Source organism: Prosopis cineraria, unplaced genomic scaffold, assembly GCF_029017545.1.
Source record: "Prosopis cineraria cultivar Desert tree isolate PC_DT_omini unplaced genomic scaffold, ASM2901754v1 PC6, whole genome shotgun sequence".
NCBI lineage: Eukaryota > Viridiplantae > Streptophyta > Magnoliopsida > Fabales > Fabaceae > Prosopis > Prosopis cineraria.
In genome coordinates this window covers 43134456-43153600 of record NW_026555337.1, presented here as the reverse complement: position 1 = coordinate 43153600, position 19145 = coordinate 43134456, and the positions used below count along the sequence as shown (strand labels likewise).

Below are 19145 nucleotides of genomic sequence, written 5' to 3'. Positions count from 1 at the left end.
TTTATTTTATTTAAATTAAAGCAGTGTAGTTTTGTCTATTAGATATGTAGTAACCTTTGTTTGAGCCCTAACTCATTTAAATTTTTCCTTTTGAAATTACAATTAATTAATTTCCTGAAAAACTGACAAAAAATGAAAGTCTTGCTTTTTCGTCAATGACAGCAAGTCTTCCAAATGCGCGTGAAAATTCCTCCTAGGTGGGGCAGCCTCCACTTTTCTTTTTTTAAGCAGAAATATTGGGGGAAAAAAATTTACAGAGCATGAATTTAAACCTACAAGTCGATCTTGCAATCTTCACAGATCTTGTTGCTTAGCTCTAATCATCTGCCATTTCGAAGCTCTGATATTGGCAAGATCAGCTGCGAAGGCCATTACTGTGTCATGGCACTAGTTCCAGGATCCTCTTCTGTCACTTGCAAATGGACTTATGACGTATTTCTTAGTTTTCGCGGTGAAGATACTCGCCTCACTTTCGTTGGCCATCTCTACGAGTCTCTGCGTCAGAGAGGAATTCGCAACTTCTTTGATGATAAAGCCCTCCATGCAGGTGAAGAAATCCGAGAATCTCTGTTCAAAGCCATCAAAGAATCGAGGATAGCCATCATAGTTTTCTCCAAAAACTACGCATCCTCAACATTCTGTCTGGATGAACCTGCAGAGATTGTTGATTGCTTCAAAGAAGAAGGTCAGTTACTGTATCCGGTGTTTTATCATGTGGATCCAGCTGACGTGCGGCATCAGAGAGGGAGTTATGGAGAAGCTTTGGCTCATCTGCAGAAAAGATTTGAAGACGATGATGACAAGCTGAAGAAATGGAGGTGCGCTTTGACTCAAGCAGCTAACTTGACTGGCTGGCATCTCCAACATGGGTATATTTTAGTTAGTGTTTACCTCATGATTCTACTTTTCTATATTTTTGAAGAAGTTACGATGATTGAAGTTTTCTAAGATTTTATAATTGAAATTTAAAATTGAGAATAATTAAAAAGATAGGAAGTTATGATAATAAGAGGGACAGTGGAAGAGAGATTGACGAAAGTGGTCTCTAACAGTTTTACAGATATTGCTATCATTTTTTTTTCAAAAAAAAAAAACATTTTTTGCAATCAATGGTAATTAACATGGACATGCTAAATTCCTAAAAGTTTGTATGTGTCAAGTTAGGAATACTACTGCTTGTGATTATAGTGTCCAGAAAAATAATACTAAATTTTTTCTTTTAAACATATAAAGGTTTATGTCTTTGAATCTTATTTGCAAATTCTGTGTTTATTAGACCATCGATGATCCTTGTACGTAAATTCTTGATTAATGTAGATAAAATTTGTTTATCTTAATTTTTTCTGAACCGATCATAGAAGAAGAAAATATTTAAATTGGACAGATAGTTGATATTGAGCTCATGGAGAGATTTTTTAGGGTGAGGAAATTATGATGCTTGAACTTTTTTAAAATTTTTAAAAATTATGAATAAGCTGGGAAGTTATGATAATATTTGAACTGGAGAGATAATTGATATATTGAGATATAGTGGAGAGATTTTCTGGGTGGAAAAGTTATGAAGCAAGAACTTTCTCCTAAGATTTTTATATGTTTAAAATGTTAAGTTCAACTAACACGTAGTTACGATTAAAATGGATAGAAAGTAGAATTTGAAAATTAGGAGAACTATCAGAAATTTAAAATATATAAATTAAATTATTTTATTTAAAATAATTAAAATTCGATGCGGCTCTTCAAAATTACGACATTTTACAAAATAGGGACATCTCAAGCTAGAAATGCTTAGCTTATTTATTTAAAGTTCTTTAAATTAAGGAGAGAGACAAGAGAGTAGACAATTAGATTACAAGAGCAATTGACATCTGTAACAGAATATTCATAATGATATTAAAAATAAAATAAAAGTGCCAATTTCAAAAACAAAAGGAAGATGTCTATAATTTTGGCAAAATGGAACGGATCAAGTTCATTGTACTTTACTTTTTATTTTATCCTCTTTCTGATTCCATTTCATTCTTTTTATAACATGCATATCAATATTTTTTGGTCTAAGTAAAGGAACCTTTTAATGGCGGGGTTGCAAATGAACAAGAGTATATTAGAAAAATTACTTGTGTAGTCTCTACCAAGATTAATAAACACACTCATTTGTATGTTACCAATTATCAAGTTGGCCTTGAGCCTCGGGTACAAGAAGTAATCTCACTTTTAGATCTTTGGTCCAAGGAAGAAGTCATCATGATCAGAATTTGTGGAATTGGTGGGATTGGTAAATCAACAATTGCAAGAGCTGTGTATAACTCAATTGCTGATCAGTTTGATAGTTTATGTTTTCTTTCTAAAGTTAGAGAAATCTCTAACAAGCGTGGCTTGTCATGTCTTCAAGAGACATTACTTCATAAATTAGTCGAGGAGAAGGAAATCTCATTGGATGATGATTTTCATGAAGGAATTTCAATAATAGAACACAGGCTTCAAAGAAAGAAGATTCTTTTACTCCTTGATGATGTCAACAAATTGGAGCAGTTAAAAGCACTAGCTGGAAGATGTGACTGGTTTGGCTCAGGAAGTAGAATCATCATTACGACAAGGAATAAACAGCTCTTAAAAAGTCATGGGGTTACAAGAATTTATACTGTCAAGAAATTAGGTTATAAGGAATCTCTTCAGTTGATTAAATGGAATGCTTTTAAAAAGGGCATTGTGGATTCAAATTACATAGATGTTTTGAATTGTGCCATTAAATATTCATGCGGCCTTCCATTAGCCTTGGAAGTAATTGGCTCTAATGTATGTGATAAAGATGTTGATAAATGGAGTTCTGCATTAGATGAGTATGAAAGAATACCTAATAAAGATGTCTTTGAAGTCCTTAAATTAAGCTATGATGCTTTGGAAGAAGAACATAAGGAAATTTTTCTTGACTTGGCTTGTTTCTTCAATGGAGAGAAATTAGGAGATGTCAAAAATATGTTGGTGATTGCACGTGGAGTCCAACCAACTTATGCTATTGAAGTGTTGGGTGATAAATCTCTAATAAAGATTAAAAAAGATTGTATAATAATGCACAACTTGATAGAAAATATGGGCAAGGAAATTGTTCGACAACAGTCACGAAGAGAACCTAGTAAACAAAGTAGGTTATGGTCTTATGAGGACATTCTTCATGTCTTGCAAAATGACACAGTAAGAGCACAACATCTATCACTTTTTATTCAATGCTTACCTTTATATGACCTTTTGTGTGTGTGTGTGTGTTTCTAAAATCCAGTATTTATTGTGTGCTTCTCAATTGAAAGGGAAGTGATGAAATTGAAGTCATAATTCTTGAATTGCCTGAAGGTAAAGAAATTCAATGGAGCGGAGAGGAATTCATGGGAATGAAGAACCTCAAATTTCTCACAATAAAAAGTGCAAGTTTTTCTAGAGCCCCTCAATATCTCCCAAATAGTTTACGTTTGTTGGAATGGAAGGGGTACCCTTTTGAATTCTTGCCTTCTAATTTTCATCCATCTAAACTTGTCCATCTTGACATGTCCAATAGTTGTTGTGCAGTGCTCCAACCATTTATTAAGGTATATTTATAACTACTCTTAGAACTACAGACTTCTTTGATTCATTTGTTTGATTTTTTTCAATTTTATTTTGCAGAAACTTGAGAGTTTAACTCACATAAATTTTAGCAACTGCAAATTCCTAAGTCAAATACCAAACTTGTCAGGAGCTTTGAATTTAAAAGAATTACGGCTTGATGATTGTACAAGTTTAATTGAAATTGATGACTCAGTTGGATCCTTGGATAATCTTAAATAATTGAGCGCCATGCGAAGCAAAAATTTGAAAAAATTTCCATCTACTATTAAGTTGACATACTTAGAACAGCTAAAACTCTATGGTTGTTCAAGTCTTCAAAGTTTTCCAGATGTATTAGATAAGATGCAGAAGTTAGAACAACTAATTTGGAAGGAACATCCATCCCAGGATTGCCATTTTCAATTCACTATCTCATTGGGCTTGAAAACTTAAACATGGATGCATGTTCTAATCTTAAGGAATTACCATCTAGTATTTGTATGTTGCCAAACCTTTCAGAACTAACAACAAATTTTTGCAAAGGGATGAGGCATTTTGACATTGGTAGTGGTGGAAACAAAGGAAGCCTAGACTGCTCATCAATGTCGTCGAAATTGAAATAATTTTGTTTCTCAAATTGCAATTTATCCGATCACTCTCTTGCTCTCTGTCTCACTTACATGCCTAATGTTGTGCGTTTAGATCTAAGGTTTAATAATTTCACAACTCTTCCAGAAAAATTTCACCATTTAAGATACCTTTTGCTAGATAATTGCAAGGAACTTTGTGATATTGTGCGGATGCCACCAAACTTGGAACAATTTAGCGCCATAAGTTGCACATCATTGTCAGAGTTATCTAAGAGCAAAGTGTTGAACAAGGTCACTCCCCCACTCCAATCTTTTCTTAATTATCTTATTTTGGTACTTCATTATATTTTATTTGTAATTTTTTGTAATATGTAATTTGCAGGCATTCTACTTTAAACCTAGGAAAAGAAACTTTATTTTGCCAGGAAAGGAAATCCCTTAGTGGCTTGACTATTATAGTCGAGGAAGCTCCATGTCCTTTTGGATTCGTGATAAGTTCCTGACAATTTCTCTTTGGTTTCATGTTGAAAATGACCAAGATTCTCCCTACAATTGTTTGTTCTCAGTACACATCAATGATAGCAAGTTAGATGTTAATTCTTCTGAGTGGCTTCTATTATCAACAACAAAGACTAACCATATATACATATGTGATTTGCAAAGTATCCTTCGAAATGTTAAAATCCCTCCTGTGAATAAATGGAATCAAGTCCAGGTTTCCTTTAGGAGCAATGCACGAGATATAAACAGGGAAAAGGAAACTCATATTGCAGTTCATGTATATAGGGAACAAAATATCTTAGATGAATCCGATTTCTAGACCCTAGAATGTTCCCAGATGATAGAAATTTATGGCAAAAACTACAACCACCAATTAAAGATTGGGAAGGACTTGAAGATGACATGCATCCCAAAGGTACTTTTTCCCCCTTCTTTCGTCTTGTCTTCCATGTATATTTCTAATACATATTGACGTATATCTTGATTATTACAACTCGTGGCAAAAGGTACAACACCATAAAATTGGAAAATGATATGAATATGGATTTTAAAAGAAATCATTCACAAACATACTTTTAAAAAATAAATAATTTTTGTTGAGCATTATTATTTAAATTTTTTAATAACATTATGATGTTGGATAATTTCTTAAAAAATAAGAGTTAAAGTGCATTTCTCTCTTGTACTCTTTTACTCCAATAAAAATCATTAAGTTAACCATTGTTTTTAGGAGTTTATTTTAAATATGATGTTATAAAATCTTTAAGATTAGATTAATCCTATTTCCTAGCTTTTCTTTCTATCTTTCTCCATGACCTTAGCTAATTCCATACAAGTCCTCTCTCTTTTATTATTTCTCGATGTTTCTTTCTTTCTTTCTTTCATATGGCTCTTCAGAAGATATTTATCCCCATTGGAAAGTTATGTTTGGACTTAATCTCTAACAAAATTGCTCCTATTTTCCAAATATGCTACAATTGCAATTCAGGCAAAGATGTGATAGTGGGAAATCGAGGTTGTTCTTGTTCTCATATATAATTAGTTCCATCAACACATTGTTTCTATTTCCTTCGTGTCAAGTCCGGTGGCTACAAGCCTATCATTTTTCAATTTCAAATTTCAAATCTCTCCTTTTGCTTGACAGGTAAGAAGGATGGGATGAGTGGTTTCATCAAACAGCACACTCTGCTGCAATGGGAGTCGTCGGAGGAAGAATGCAGGTCCTCAGGTATCATCTTCCTTGATCCATGAGTATTCCTTCATCTTCATTTGGCTTATCCTTTCTTTAGGCACAAGATCTAATATTTGTACTCCCTATCCCCAATTATAGGATAATTTAAAACAAGATTATGCATACCGATGAAACACAATAATGATACTTTGTGAATTTACTTTTTTAAAAACAAAACTATAAAATTTCAAAAATGTCATTACACACCTAATTATTATGTTATAATATCATTTTAATTTCCTCTATATTTAAAAGGTAATATTGAAAAGGTATCGTTGCTAAAACTTTATTTTTCTCAAATTATCTTATATTTTGGAAAAATGACAATGAAATTCATCCAAAATTATCTTATAATTTGGGATAAGGGGACTATTTGGTCAGTGATCTAAGTATACTCACTCAATGAGTATCTCAATTGTAGTCATTACATTTTGTAGATACTTGAAAATTATTAAAATATATTTTCCTCCAAAAATTTAAAATAATTCTCATGATCAAAACACTCCTCATTTTTTCCCCTCCAAAATTTTGAGATTTGATATTTCCTGATCATTATATAACAAAATATCTTTAGTCATTTGTTTTAATCAAGTAGTTGTTGTTATGCCACTTGGACACTCATTTAATAAGTGGACTTATCCACTCACGGATTTATTGTGAATTGCACCAATAATATAGTAAAACTATTTATTATCAATTGCAAATCATTAAAATCATCAAGTACGCCATAATAATTGTCTAATCAAAACCAACATAAGCTTTTATTATTAACTAAAATCATCAACAAATTATAACTACAAGACAAATAAAAAATACAAAATATTATAATTTTTGTTATTGAGATTTTTTCTTGCAAGAAATAAAGAAACTGGTTTTTGACTAGTTTTTCACTTGTTTTCACCGAGTCTGGCCGGTTTTGATCGATTCTTGACCAGTTCACTTTATACTATTGTATTTTTAGAAATATGTTCCCAAAAATTATTTTTTTTCTTAAAAAGGAGGTAATAATATATGTTTGTTATCATTATTTAACAAGTATATTTTTATACTGATATTATAATTGGAAACAAATTTTAAAAATATTTTGTGTAAATATAAAATTAATATATGTAAATTTCATTTTATAATATAGCAGCATATAAACGGCTAAATAAGTCCAATATATAGATAAATTTAATTACACCTCCATTGTATTTACTTGATTAAGACACCAAAATCGATTTCTTAATAAATGCAGTGAGAATAATAATATGACATAAAGTATTGGGGTTTTCAGTTTTCTTCGTAAATAGTTTATTTTTAATCATATTGATTTAAAATATGATAACGGTTATCAGTAACGGATCACAGTGGGGCAAGGAACTTTACGGTACAAAACCAACTTCACTTCGACTCCAAAGTAAAAGTAAAGTGAACGTATAATTGGCCAACAAGAAAAGTCAACCCAAATCAATTAAAGTTTCCAACTTTATGCTCCATTCATGGCTTTAAGATTATTTTCATCGAGCAATGTCCAAAGAAGCTCTATTATTTCAGGATTTGGATTATGCACTCAATACAGGCACTGATTTGAGCTGTTGATCTAGAGCATAATAATTCAGATAATACAGGCACTTAGTATATATATTAAGTACAGTTAATTAAAAATAATTTTAAAATTAAAAAATAGATTAATAGTGATAGTTATAAATATTTAATGGCAATGATTAATAATAGAAATTAATCAAGGTAATTATAATTTTTAATAATAATCAAATGTAGTGTATTTTAAAAATAAAAAAAATAAAACAAAATAAATTGAAGTTGTTTCTGTTTTTTTTTGTTTCTAAAAATAAAAAATAAAAATGATTAAATAAAAAAACATTTATCCAAAAAAATTTTAAATTTTTTCTGTTTTTAAAAATAAAAAATTATTTTTAAAACAAGAAAACAAACAAGCCCTTATGCTTTAGCCTTATCATCTTGTTTACTTTTCTTTTCAATGTGCTTTTCACTATTCTCATTGATCAAAATCTCGTTCAATTTGCTATTTCTTCATGTTTGTCTCTTTCTTTCATGCTCTCTTTGTTAAAAAAATATAAGGTATTTTTTATTGAAACTCAACCCCAATAAAATAGTTACTTATTTTTAAATGAACCTTATTTTTTTTATATTTATCTCTATTTAATAGGGTGTTTTATTTTAAAATAAATATAAAGAATATTATTTAATAGAGACACTTTTTAAAAAAAAGCAATGATTGCATCTTAAAAAATAAAAAATGACTTATACTTTTTAATATCTAATTTTTTAAAATATGCTTTGTATTTTTGAATGAAGGGAGTATGCTGCTCCGAAGATATTTATCCCTTTGGAAAGTTATGTTTGGACTTATTCTCAACCACAAAATTGCTCCTATTTTCCAAATCTGCTATACTTGCAATTCAAGAAAAGATGTGATAGTGGGAAGTCGAGTTCGTTCTTGTCCTCATAATTAGCTCCATCAACACATTATTTCTGTTTCTTTCGTGTCAAGTCTGGTGGCGGCTCCAAGCCCATCATTTTTCAGTTTCAAACTTCAAAATCTCTCCTTTTGCTTGACAGGAAAGAAGGATATCCCACCGGTGTATCCCACTGGTGAAGGCCCGCCTTCCCCGTCCAGAAGAGAGCTCCAACTCCTCGGCCCTCGTCCCTCCCCTCTCAGCGTCAGCAACGAATCTCACAAGATCCGAAAGCCGCCGCTTCCGCTGCACCCCCACCATCTGGCGGCGGGGCCTTCCCAGCAGCAGCAATCGCAGCCAATGATCATCTATTGTGTATCTCCTAGTATTACCTGTGACTTCTTACCAGCATGTCATCCCCTTCCGCCAGATCCGAAGATGTTTCACCGGCAGCAAGACTGGCGTCGATTGAGAAGACGAGACCGTCTGAGAAAGAAAGGTTTCAGAATGAAGATGAAATGATGGATCACTTGGAAGGTGTGGAAGTGAGCCAGTGCCATGGCATATTATCGCCGGCACTAGGAACTTTGTCGGGGACATCGTCGGACATGTTCTCACCGGCAACTAATCCAGAAACGCTCTCTTGGTTGCACGATTTGAGCCCGTCCGGGTCAGTAACTTCTCCGCTTCCGTCACCGGACGTCTTCAATATCTTTGACTAAGTTGTCCTTTTTTTTTTCAAAATAAATTTTTGGTGTAAATAAACTTGGCTGTTGGAAATTTGGAGTTGCATGAAAGGCAGCGAAAAGCAAGTCAAAGAAGAATGAAGATCCAAATGTACCGGTTTCTTCAAATTCAAAATCTCCCTCTCCCTCTTGATTTCCTTCTTCATTGCCTTTTTCTTGTTTTTTTTTTCTGCCCATAGCCTCTATATGCTCTTTTATTGTTTCTTTCTCTCCCTCTCTTTTCATACATGAGTCTAATGAAAAAGACAAGCCATAGGCACCATTGAAGAAACAAGCCCTTTATTGTGAGCGTCTTCTCATAGAGAAGTGCAAGAGCATGGTAAATGAAGAGTGCAACATCAGAAAAAAAAATCAAATTTCAAAATATAGAACCTTATGCTTTAGTCTTATTACCTTTTTAGTTTTCTTTTCAGTCTCCTTTTCACTATCCTCATTGCTCAAAATCTCTTCCAATTTGCTATTTCTCCATGTTTCTTTCTTTCTTTCTTTCATATGCCTCTTCGAAAGATATTTATCCCCATTGGAAAGTTATGTTTGCACTTAGGCCTGTTTGTTTTTCGTTTTTTTAAAAATTTTTTAATCAACATTACCTACATAAAACAATAAAAAAACTTGTAGGAGGCAACACTATATTGAACAAGAATGAAATGACATTGGCAGCTCTCACATATTTGGTTAGGTTCTTGGCTTAAACCTTATTACTTTCAAGTTTTGCAATAAAAACTTATTACTAAATTGGACAGTAATCAAATATTAGCAATGTCGTCAACTAAAAATCACATAACAACTCATAATCATAATCACTATAATTATAGTGAGAACCAATAGTCCCATAACAAATTATAGAGGAGGCTGTTTTTGAGGGCGGGAGGCACCATTGGAAAAAAAGGTGAAAAAAGAAGCACAACAAAGAGTTTCATTTTATTGATAAATTCAAATAATGCTTTTAAAAATGAAACTACATCTCATAAAGTTTTTTTATTATCGCATATGCCAATAAAATTAACATAAAAGAAGTTATCTCGTTATACATAAGAGAAAGGATGGTGAGATAAGGTAATAGTAGTATGACTTTGATGTGAAAAAGCCACCGCTAAAAGCTGGATTAATATATCACAAAAATGGTATAAGTTGAAAAAAGAGAAAGCTAGCTAATAGCAGAAGTCAGACTAACACCCCATAGGAGCATGTTATACTACCAAAAAAAATTGACTTGCAGTGGTGAATTTTGTCACCGTTGAAAGCTGAAAAATCATTGTTGAAAGTTTTCAATGGCAATAAAAAGATGCCACAATATTATTGCGAGAGCTCTTATTGCTGATTCTATCTGCAGTGACAATAAAAGTCATTGCTGAAGTTGAGAATTGAAGGCGACAAATGTCACCATGGAAAAGAAAATATGTCGTCGCAGAACAATAGTCACCGCTGAAAGTTGAGAATCGATAGTGACAAATATCACTGCAAAAATCACACATCAGCTGCGACTATTTTATTGTCACTGAATGTTAAGTATCGACGGCAACATTTGTCACCGTAGAAACTATCAATAAGTCAATGCTAAAAAGTAATATTGGTTTTACCTACCCACATGGTGCCATATCGTGTCACCCTCTACATGTCATCATTTCATTAATTTATATTTTCATTTCACCAGTGCCTCCTTCAAGGTTTGAACCCATGACTTCCTTATTTTGTGTTCTACCATTTTGCCATAAAGTTGGAAAGAACCCGCACTAGTGCAAAAATCATTTTTCGCCACAGTTAAAATGCATTTTTGGCGACGGAAGATGCTATGTAGTAGAAAATCATGTGGTAGTAAATAAACATTTTTCACCACAGGTTAAAAGAAACTGTGGCGAAATATAATATTTTTTGCCAAAGGTGCCATTTGACCTATGGCGAAAAATACAGTGGTGAAAAATATAATTTTTTGCCACAGGTGGTCTTAGACCTGTGGCGAACGATCTCATCTTTCACCACAGGTCCTAACCCACCTATGGCGAAAAATACTGTGGTGAAAAATGATATTTTTTGCCACAGGTCCGAGACCACCTGTGGCAAAAATTATTCTAGAGATCATTTATGGCCACAGTTCTATTCACAACTGTCGCCATAAATGACTTTTTACCATAGTTATTGTAATAACTGTGGTCGTAAATACTATATATATTTTTTTACTCGTACACTTATATCTATATATATTCCCTTACTTACAAAACCTGCATTAATTAAGAAACAGCAGCTCCAAAGACCAATACAAATATATCTGGTGAACACATGAACTAAACTTACATTTCCAATACAAAATATCTAGAACGTTCCTACTCTAATCCTATTACTTCTAAGAAAAAACTAGACCACAAATTGTGTATATGTCTCTCTCAACTCTTGCTTAGAACATAGCTCTAAACTTTGGAAGTGCTGAAAATTCAATAACAATATATGCATGAATAATAACTCAAGTATATGGAAAACTTCATAATTATAAATCGTTATTTATAAATTATTACCTAATCAAATGAGTGATCAATACCTTGAGTGATGATTTCATACATAAAAATCATCACATAATAACAGCATTTTACACTTCCTGGTTGTTGAGGACACTATAAAGAAAATAGAAATAATTAAATTCATTAAACCAATATTATAATCTTCATTCTAATTAAGGAATAAATTTGAAATACTTACTTGCATTGGTACAAACTTGATTTCATTTTTTTTCTTGTCAACCATTCCCACTAATTTCCAATATGTCGCTAAAGATCTATTTATCAAATATACACACTTAGAAAATATTAAATATATATTATTAATAACACAATAGAATTATCTAAAAACTTACAATTCAATCAAAGACTTCATGTCGTCACTTACTTTCCTTTTCAGTGAACAAAACCAGTATATAGTATTTTCATACGAGCAAATGACAGGAAGCATCTAATGATGACTACAATATATTAATTTATATTAATATCACATTATTAAGCAAATATTTTTATAAATTAAGCGACGAATATAAAATTTGATACCTCTCAATAATTGGTAAAAACCAACATCTCTTTTTTTGCTTACACATCGTCTTTCCAATATAAGAAGCTCTTTGATTCACTTTGCCAATGGAGGTTAAAAGTGGAGATAAGAACCCATAATTCTCATCGACATCGAGTTCGGTGCATATCTTGTGAAGGTACCTTTGATAATTAGACATACGTTAGTAATAAAATAAAAATATCAGATATTAATTTGGAAATAAAAAAGAATACTTACATGATACAAACTTGAATTATTGACAAGTCCAACCACTTAAAAATAATGAGGTCACTAATATCTTTTCTGGCAACTCTAAAAGTAATAGGCTTCCCAACAATCTTTTCGATTACGTTAATTTCATCAGAAATTTCATTTATGTCAACCACCACTGAAGCCAATCGTTTCAAATCATCTTGCATTGGTTGGGGATTGGAACCTAAAGATTCTTTTGATTGTAAGAGTTCCTATAATTAATATATAATAAAAATTAGAAATACCTATGTTATTAATTAAAAAAAATTATAACATTTTCATACCTCTTCAGTAACCTGTCAAACTAGCTTTTTCAGCCAAATAGCGAAATTATGTTGAGCTTGTCCTATTGTTTCCACCTCCTCAGTAGGAAATAGTACAGGAGCATTAGCATCCACAACCTCTTCAACCATCACCTTTACTTGGTTATGTTATATCTATTGATGGTAGACTGTAGTTGCATGGTTATACACATTTCCATATGCAACTACTCGTTTGCCATGATCCTTCACATAAAGTATGCATGGCATTCCTTAATCTGATAGACTAAGATCACACACTGGCTCTGGAGCACCACCATAATTCAATGTTTGTTATGGTTGCATTTGCAAATTACTAATCATTGATTGCATTTCAATCATCATGCTTGACTTGCATTCTGCTATTGTCATTTGCACATGCTAGATTGGTACAAGATTAGAAGGTAGAGGTCCAAAATATTGTCTTATACCCATACCTTTAGGAACCCCCCTAACACGGCTGGGGTGCTCTTCACTCCCTCAGGCCATGGTCAATATGTCCTTTCTACTAGTAGACACAAAGGTCCCCTCGGATGATGCTTTTGTAAGAGCATCCTGGAACATGCAAGCAGGTAGAAATCAATATAAGTAATAAATTTCAATTATATAATTAAGATATTAACTATAAAAATACTTACAATTTTCTCAGCTACTTCTCTAGCCTTCAGGGAAATAAACTCTCCCTTTTTATTCATCTGTCCTCTCTTCCATGCTTGAGCATGATTGATAGGAGATGGAGGAGAAACGTCTTCAATATTATCAACTCCTGCCGCTTGTCTTTTAGGTTCTCACTTCTCTTGATTCATTATATCATAAATATATGTGTACCCTCCTCGAGACATAGTATGGTTGTATAGATTTTTCTTTCGACGCTCTTGACCTTTTTGACTTTTTTCCTATTAACAAATAATAAAAAGCATTTGTTAAAAACAAATCTTCACTAACATTAAATAAATTGTCATATTCTTCCTTTACTTACCAAAAACTTGGGATCGTGTCTACTGTGAATAAATTTTATCCACGTGTTATAATCAATGAATGGATATTTCTCCCAAGGTTTTTCTGTGTTGGCATCATTGTCACTATCATCATTTTCATTTCCATTCTTAGGAAAGACATATTTTCTAGTAAGCTTAGATTTAAAGTCCCTCCATCGGTCCCTAGCATACTTTAACCACTTGTCTTTTAAAAATGGAGTTTCCTTGATGTCATAAGTAATCTACAAAATAATACATATCAATAATGAATTTAGTAACAACATATATTTAAAAAAAATAGATATAACATATAGCAATAGGAAATACCAGCATAGATTCCCAAACATCATTTCTGTCACTTTCAGTGACATCATCCCACTCTTCCTCCAAGATACTGATTTTTTGACGTGCCACCAAACCCACAAAACTCTTAAATATGTTTCCTTTTTTCTTATCAATTAGTTTGCCATTATCATCAAAATCAAGATGAATTTTTCCATGAATTTGAGCCAACTTAGTAAGTAGTGTGGCCCCTCTTTTACCTCTTATAGAATTTTTTTTGTCAGTGACTGGATTCTCCATAATTTTCCTAAAAGATAAATAAAGTCAGTGCAAGAAATATAATAAATATAAATTAATGTAAAAATGAAAGTATAAAAAATAAAATCAAATGAATCAAAAAAGTCCTATTATATTCTGTTACCGTTATAAAAATATTTTAGTTCTCCCATAAACCTTCGTCATGATCAGTTCTAACATCATATATGTCATCTTCATCTTCCATATCCAATAGGGGCGGGGTTGGCACAAAAGAAGGAATCTCTTTAATATCAAAACTCGTTTCATCATTCTCACCATGATTAAGGAGACTTTTTCCCAATAAAACCACAGATAACTTCTTATCAGCTGGATCAATGACATAAAAAACTTGTTTTGCATGAGTTGCCATTACAAAAGGCTCATCCTTATGTTTTGCCTTATTAAGATCCACTAAAGTAAAACCCAACTTGTCTTTTTGAACACCATTCTTAATATCAACCCATCTACACTTGAAAATAGGCACCTTAAACTTGAAGTAGTCAACTTCCCATATCTCTTCAATGACCCCAAAATATGACGAGGATGCCAATGTTGGATTTTTATCTTTTGCACTAGAAAAATGAGTTGCTTCGGCTACTACCATTACCCCACTATTTTGCATGGTGCTATTGTCATCCTGTATTTTTGTATAGAATGAATATCCGTTAATGTCATATGCACTCCAAGTAGTAACATCAAAGCTAGGCCCACTAGCTAACCATCTTATTGCTTTTGAAACATTAGACTTCTTACGATCCTCCTTTACCTTTGCCTTAAACCAGAGTAAAAAATGTCTATTGTGCTCACTTAGCAACCATTTATCAGCCTTTTTAGGATACTGATCTCTTAATTCCTTTTTGTGTGCATCCAAATAATCTTGCACATCATTGGTGTTATTCAAGATGCACAAGTGTGCTTGATGCGCTTTACTTTCATGCCTTGTGTCCCTTGCCCTTCAACTCTCACTCCCTCGTGGCGAGATTTGGGAACACCGATAGATTTGACTTTAAATAGGTATTCAGTGCAAAACTCGATAACCTCCTCAGCAACATATCTTTCAACAATAGAGGCTTTTGGATGATAAGGATTCTTCACATAGCCTTTAAGAATTTTCATGTACCGCTCAAATGATACATCCAACGTAAATAGACAAGACCACAAAACTTTACCTCCCTCACTAAATGTACAATTAAATGTACCATGATGTCAAAAAAAGAGGGAACAAAATACATTTCTAACTGACATAAGGTAATGACAATATCATTTTGCAACTCATCTAATTTCTCAGGATCAATAACTTTGTTGCAAATTGTGTTGAAAAAGACACATAGTCTAATGATTGATTTTCTCACCTTTTCCTCAAATATGTCTTGAATGGCTACTGGTAACAATTGTTGCATTAGTACATGGTAATCGTGAGACTTTAAACCAACCAATTTTAAATCTTTCATTGATACAAGGTTCTTGACATTTGAAGAATATCCTTGTGGCACTTTAACACCATGTAGACACTCGCAAAAACTTCTTTTCTCTCTTTTAGACAAAGTATGAGGAGTTGGGCTCATGTAAGTCCTCTTTCCTTCCGCTCTTGGATGCAAGTTTGTTCGTATTCCCATATCAAGTAAGTCTAGTCTTGCTTTGACTCCATCCTTGGTCTTCCCCTTTATATCTAATAGTGTTCCAATGAGACTGTCACATATATTTTTTTCTACATGCATCACATCAATATTGTGTCTCACCTCAAGGGTCTCCAATAAGGGAGATAAAAAAAATTAACCTCTTCTTCCACTAATTCTTTTGAGCTTCCTTTTTCTGGCTCTTACCGAATACCACATTAATGTCTTTGACCTGTTCATATACCAAGCTTGCAGTTAATGGCTTTGGAGCTTCATCATACTCTTGATAGCCATTGAATGATTTCTTCTACCTACGATAAGGATAGTCTCGTCTCAGGAATCTTCAATGACCAAGATAGACTGTCTTTTTCCCATGTTTTAGTTGTTGATAGGATGTATTTTCTTCACAGATAAGGCATGCTTTATACCCCTTCACACTGTATCCAGACAGATTTTTTATGCAAGAAAATCATTATTGTGCAAAAAATCATAGTTCGTAACTTGAAAGACTCATTCTGATATGAATCAAACACATCCACACCTACCTCCCACATCATCTTCAAATCTTCAATTAATGGTGCCAAGTAAATATCTATATCATTTATTGGTTGTTTAGAGCCTGAAATAATCAAAGACAGCATGATATATTTACATTTCATGCACAACCATGGAGGAAGATTATAAATCACTAACAGAACAGGCCATGAGTTATGTTGATTGGTAAGATTGCCATAAGGATTCATGCCATCTGTACATAGTCCAAGCCTGAGATTTCTAGGCTCATTGCCAAATTCAGGAAATGATTGATCAATTCCTTTCCATTGTGGAAAATCGATTGGATGCCGGAGCATGCTATCAATTTTTCTCTCATCAGCATGCCATCGCAAGTTCTTGGCCTTATTTGGATTAGTGAACAAGCGCTTAAACCTCGGTATTATAGAAAGATACCACAGTACCTTTGCTGGAGGCCTCTTAGTATGGAATCATCACTATCGTCTATTTCTTTTACTTTGTAAACATGATGCCCTACAAACTGGGCACACATCCAACACTTCAAAATCATTTTTGGACAATATATAGTCATTAGGGCAAGCATGTATCTTTTGGTATCCCAAACCCATTAGACATAATAATTTTTTAGCTTCATAGTAACTACTTAGAAGTGTGTTACCCTCTGGAAGCATCTCTTTCAATAATTTAAGCAACTCTGTGAAACTCTTATTGCTTCACCCATATCTGGCTTTCAAGTTGAACAACTTTAACATTGCTGTCAGTCATGTATATTTTGTACACTCTGGATACAAAGGAGTTTCTGAATCATTGCACAAGCTATTATATTTGTGCACCTTTTCAATAGCTTCAATGCCAATGTCACATAACATATCCTCTATTTAATCACCAAAATCCATATCATCATTCTCAACGTGTGGTATACTATGTTTTCTAGATTCACCATGCAATACCCACTGTCTATACGCTTTGTAAAATCTAAAAACAAATTAGGTAATCCTTAATCTCCATAGAACTTCGTTGCAATCCATTCAAGCACTTAACACAAGGATAATAGAACAATCCTTTGTTATTAGGAACATTGTTCTTTGCAAATTCCAAAAATTGATCTACCCCCTTTTCATATTCATCACTTGTTTGCAAAGCATCTATCCAACTACGGTTCATCATTACCTATTCCAAAAAAGCAAGATCTTATCCAACTACGACATCATAACAATTTATAAAGCGAGATCTTGAGATACTAAATCCTTCAATTCTATCAATTTAATATTACTAAAATGCCAATTTCAACAAATTTTAAAATATCAATTATTCAACTTCAAATTAATTATACTAAACATAAAGAAATTAATATCACGGAAATTTAAAAAAAAAGTGACAACATAACAACTTGTAAATTGAGATTTTCTCGAGCACTAAACCCTCAATTTGATCAATTTAAGTAAACCACGATTGGTATTTTGATAATTATCAACTCTAATCAATAATCAATAGTATAATTTATGATAATGGGGTTCACAATTCATCCCAACAAACAAATTAAAAGAAATTAATTATACTAAACATAAGAAATTAATATCATGTAAATTTTAAAAAAAAAATCTACAGCATAACAACTTAAAATTGAGATTTTTCAAGTACCAACCCTAAATTGATCAATTTAAGTAAATTTAATTAAAATTTTATAACTATCAACTCTAATCAACAATCAATAGTATAATTCTTTGAAGAAAAAAAATAAAAGAAAACTTAAAAAATAACAAGAGGCGAGCTGTAATCAAAAATAAACTAATTAAGTAATAAATAATAATTAGTAACAATCAAAATTTATCCCAACAAATAAACTTAAAAGAAAAAAAATAGTAGGAAAAGGAAATAAAAAAATAGTAAAAAATTAGAAGCTAAAAATAATTAAGTACAAAAAAGTAGCTAAAAAATTTGCCCAAAAAAAACATTTATAGGCGGAATCCGGAAGAGACAGCAGCTGGAGGCGACGGCAGCTGGAGAGGTGGAGAGAGGAGCTGTGGGAATGCAGCTGGAGGTGAGCTGTGGAAAGGCAGTGGAGCGACGCAGCTAGAACCTACGGGTGAAGCTGGAGAAGAGGCAAAGCTAAGGGGAATGAGCTGAGGGACGACGGTAGTGATGACAGCTGAGGAAAATGAAGCTATGGGTGAAATCTGAGATGAAGGCGCGGCGTTAATATGTCTGAATTCAAACATCTTCGGCGATAGTCGCGAGGGAGCCTGTCGTCGAAGATGTCTGAATTTCAGACATTAAATATGTCTAAATTCAGACATATAAATTACCTAAATAAGACAAATTAATTTCAGAAATACTTAATTAATTTAATTATTTAAGACAAATTAATTTACCTAAAATAAGAAATACTTAATGAACATAATTTATTATAATTATATTATTAATTATGAAATTTTTTTAATTTATTAAAATTAATTTTTTATAAATGATTTACTTATTTATGTCTTAATTAATTTAATTTAATATAGTTATTTTTAAATTAATTACATTTAGGCAATAAACAATTGAGTAATAATTTACTTTAACTAATTAATAAATTAAATTAAATTATTTAATTTTTAAATTAATTAAATTAATTTACTTTAACTAATTTCATTTATGGCGACAGTTAATCTTAGGACTGTGGCTATAAATGGAATACATAAGCATTTAATTGTAAAAAAGCCACTTGCTCATATATTGTCACAGGTTTTTAAGAAATTTAGTAAAAATGTGTCATTAAAAATTTTATTTTGCACTAGTGCCATAGTCTATTATTATATAATTAAATATA

At 32.3% G+C, this 19145-nt stretch overlaps 1 protein-coding gene and 1 pseudogene across 1 annotated transcript; both read left to right on the top strand.

Moving 5' to 3' along the window:
- Positions 1-271: 271 nt before the first annotated feature.
- LOC129313079 (disease resistance protein RPV1-like) lies at positions 272-4974 on the top strand. The gene is made up of 4 exons (XM_054955927.1): positions 272-869; positions 3308-3578; positions 4345-4457; positions 4549-4974. Exons 1-3 carry the CDS (start codon positions 382-384, stop codon positions 4408-4410), a joined length of 825 nt encoding a protein of 274 aa, XP_054811902.1. The 5' UTR covers positions 272-381; the 3' UTR covers positions 4411-4457; positions 4549-4974.
- Positions 4975-4994: 20 nt separating this feature from the next.
- LOC129314201 (uncharacterized) lies at positions 4995-9201 on the top strand (annotated as a pseudogene).
- The last annotated feature ends 9944 nt before the right edge of the window (positions 9202-19145 follow it).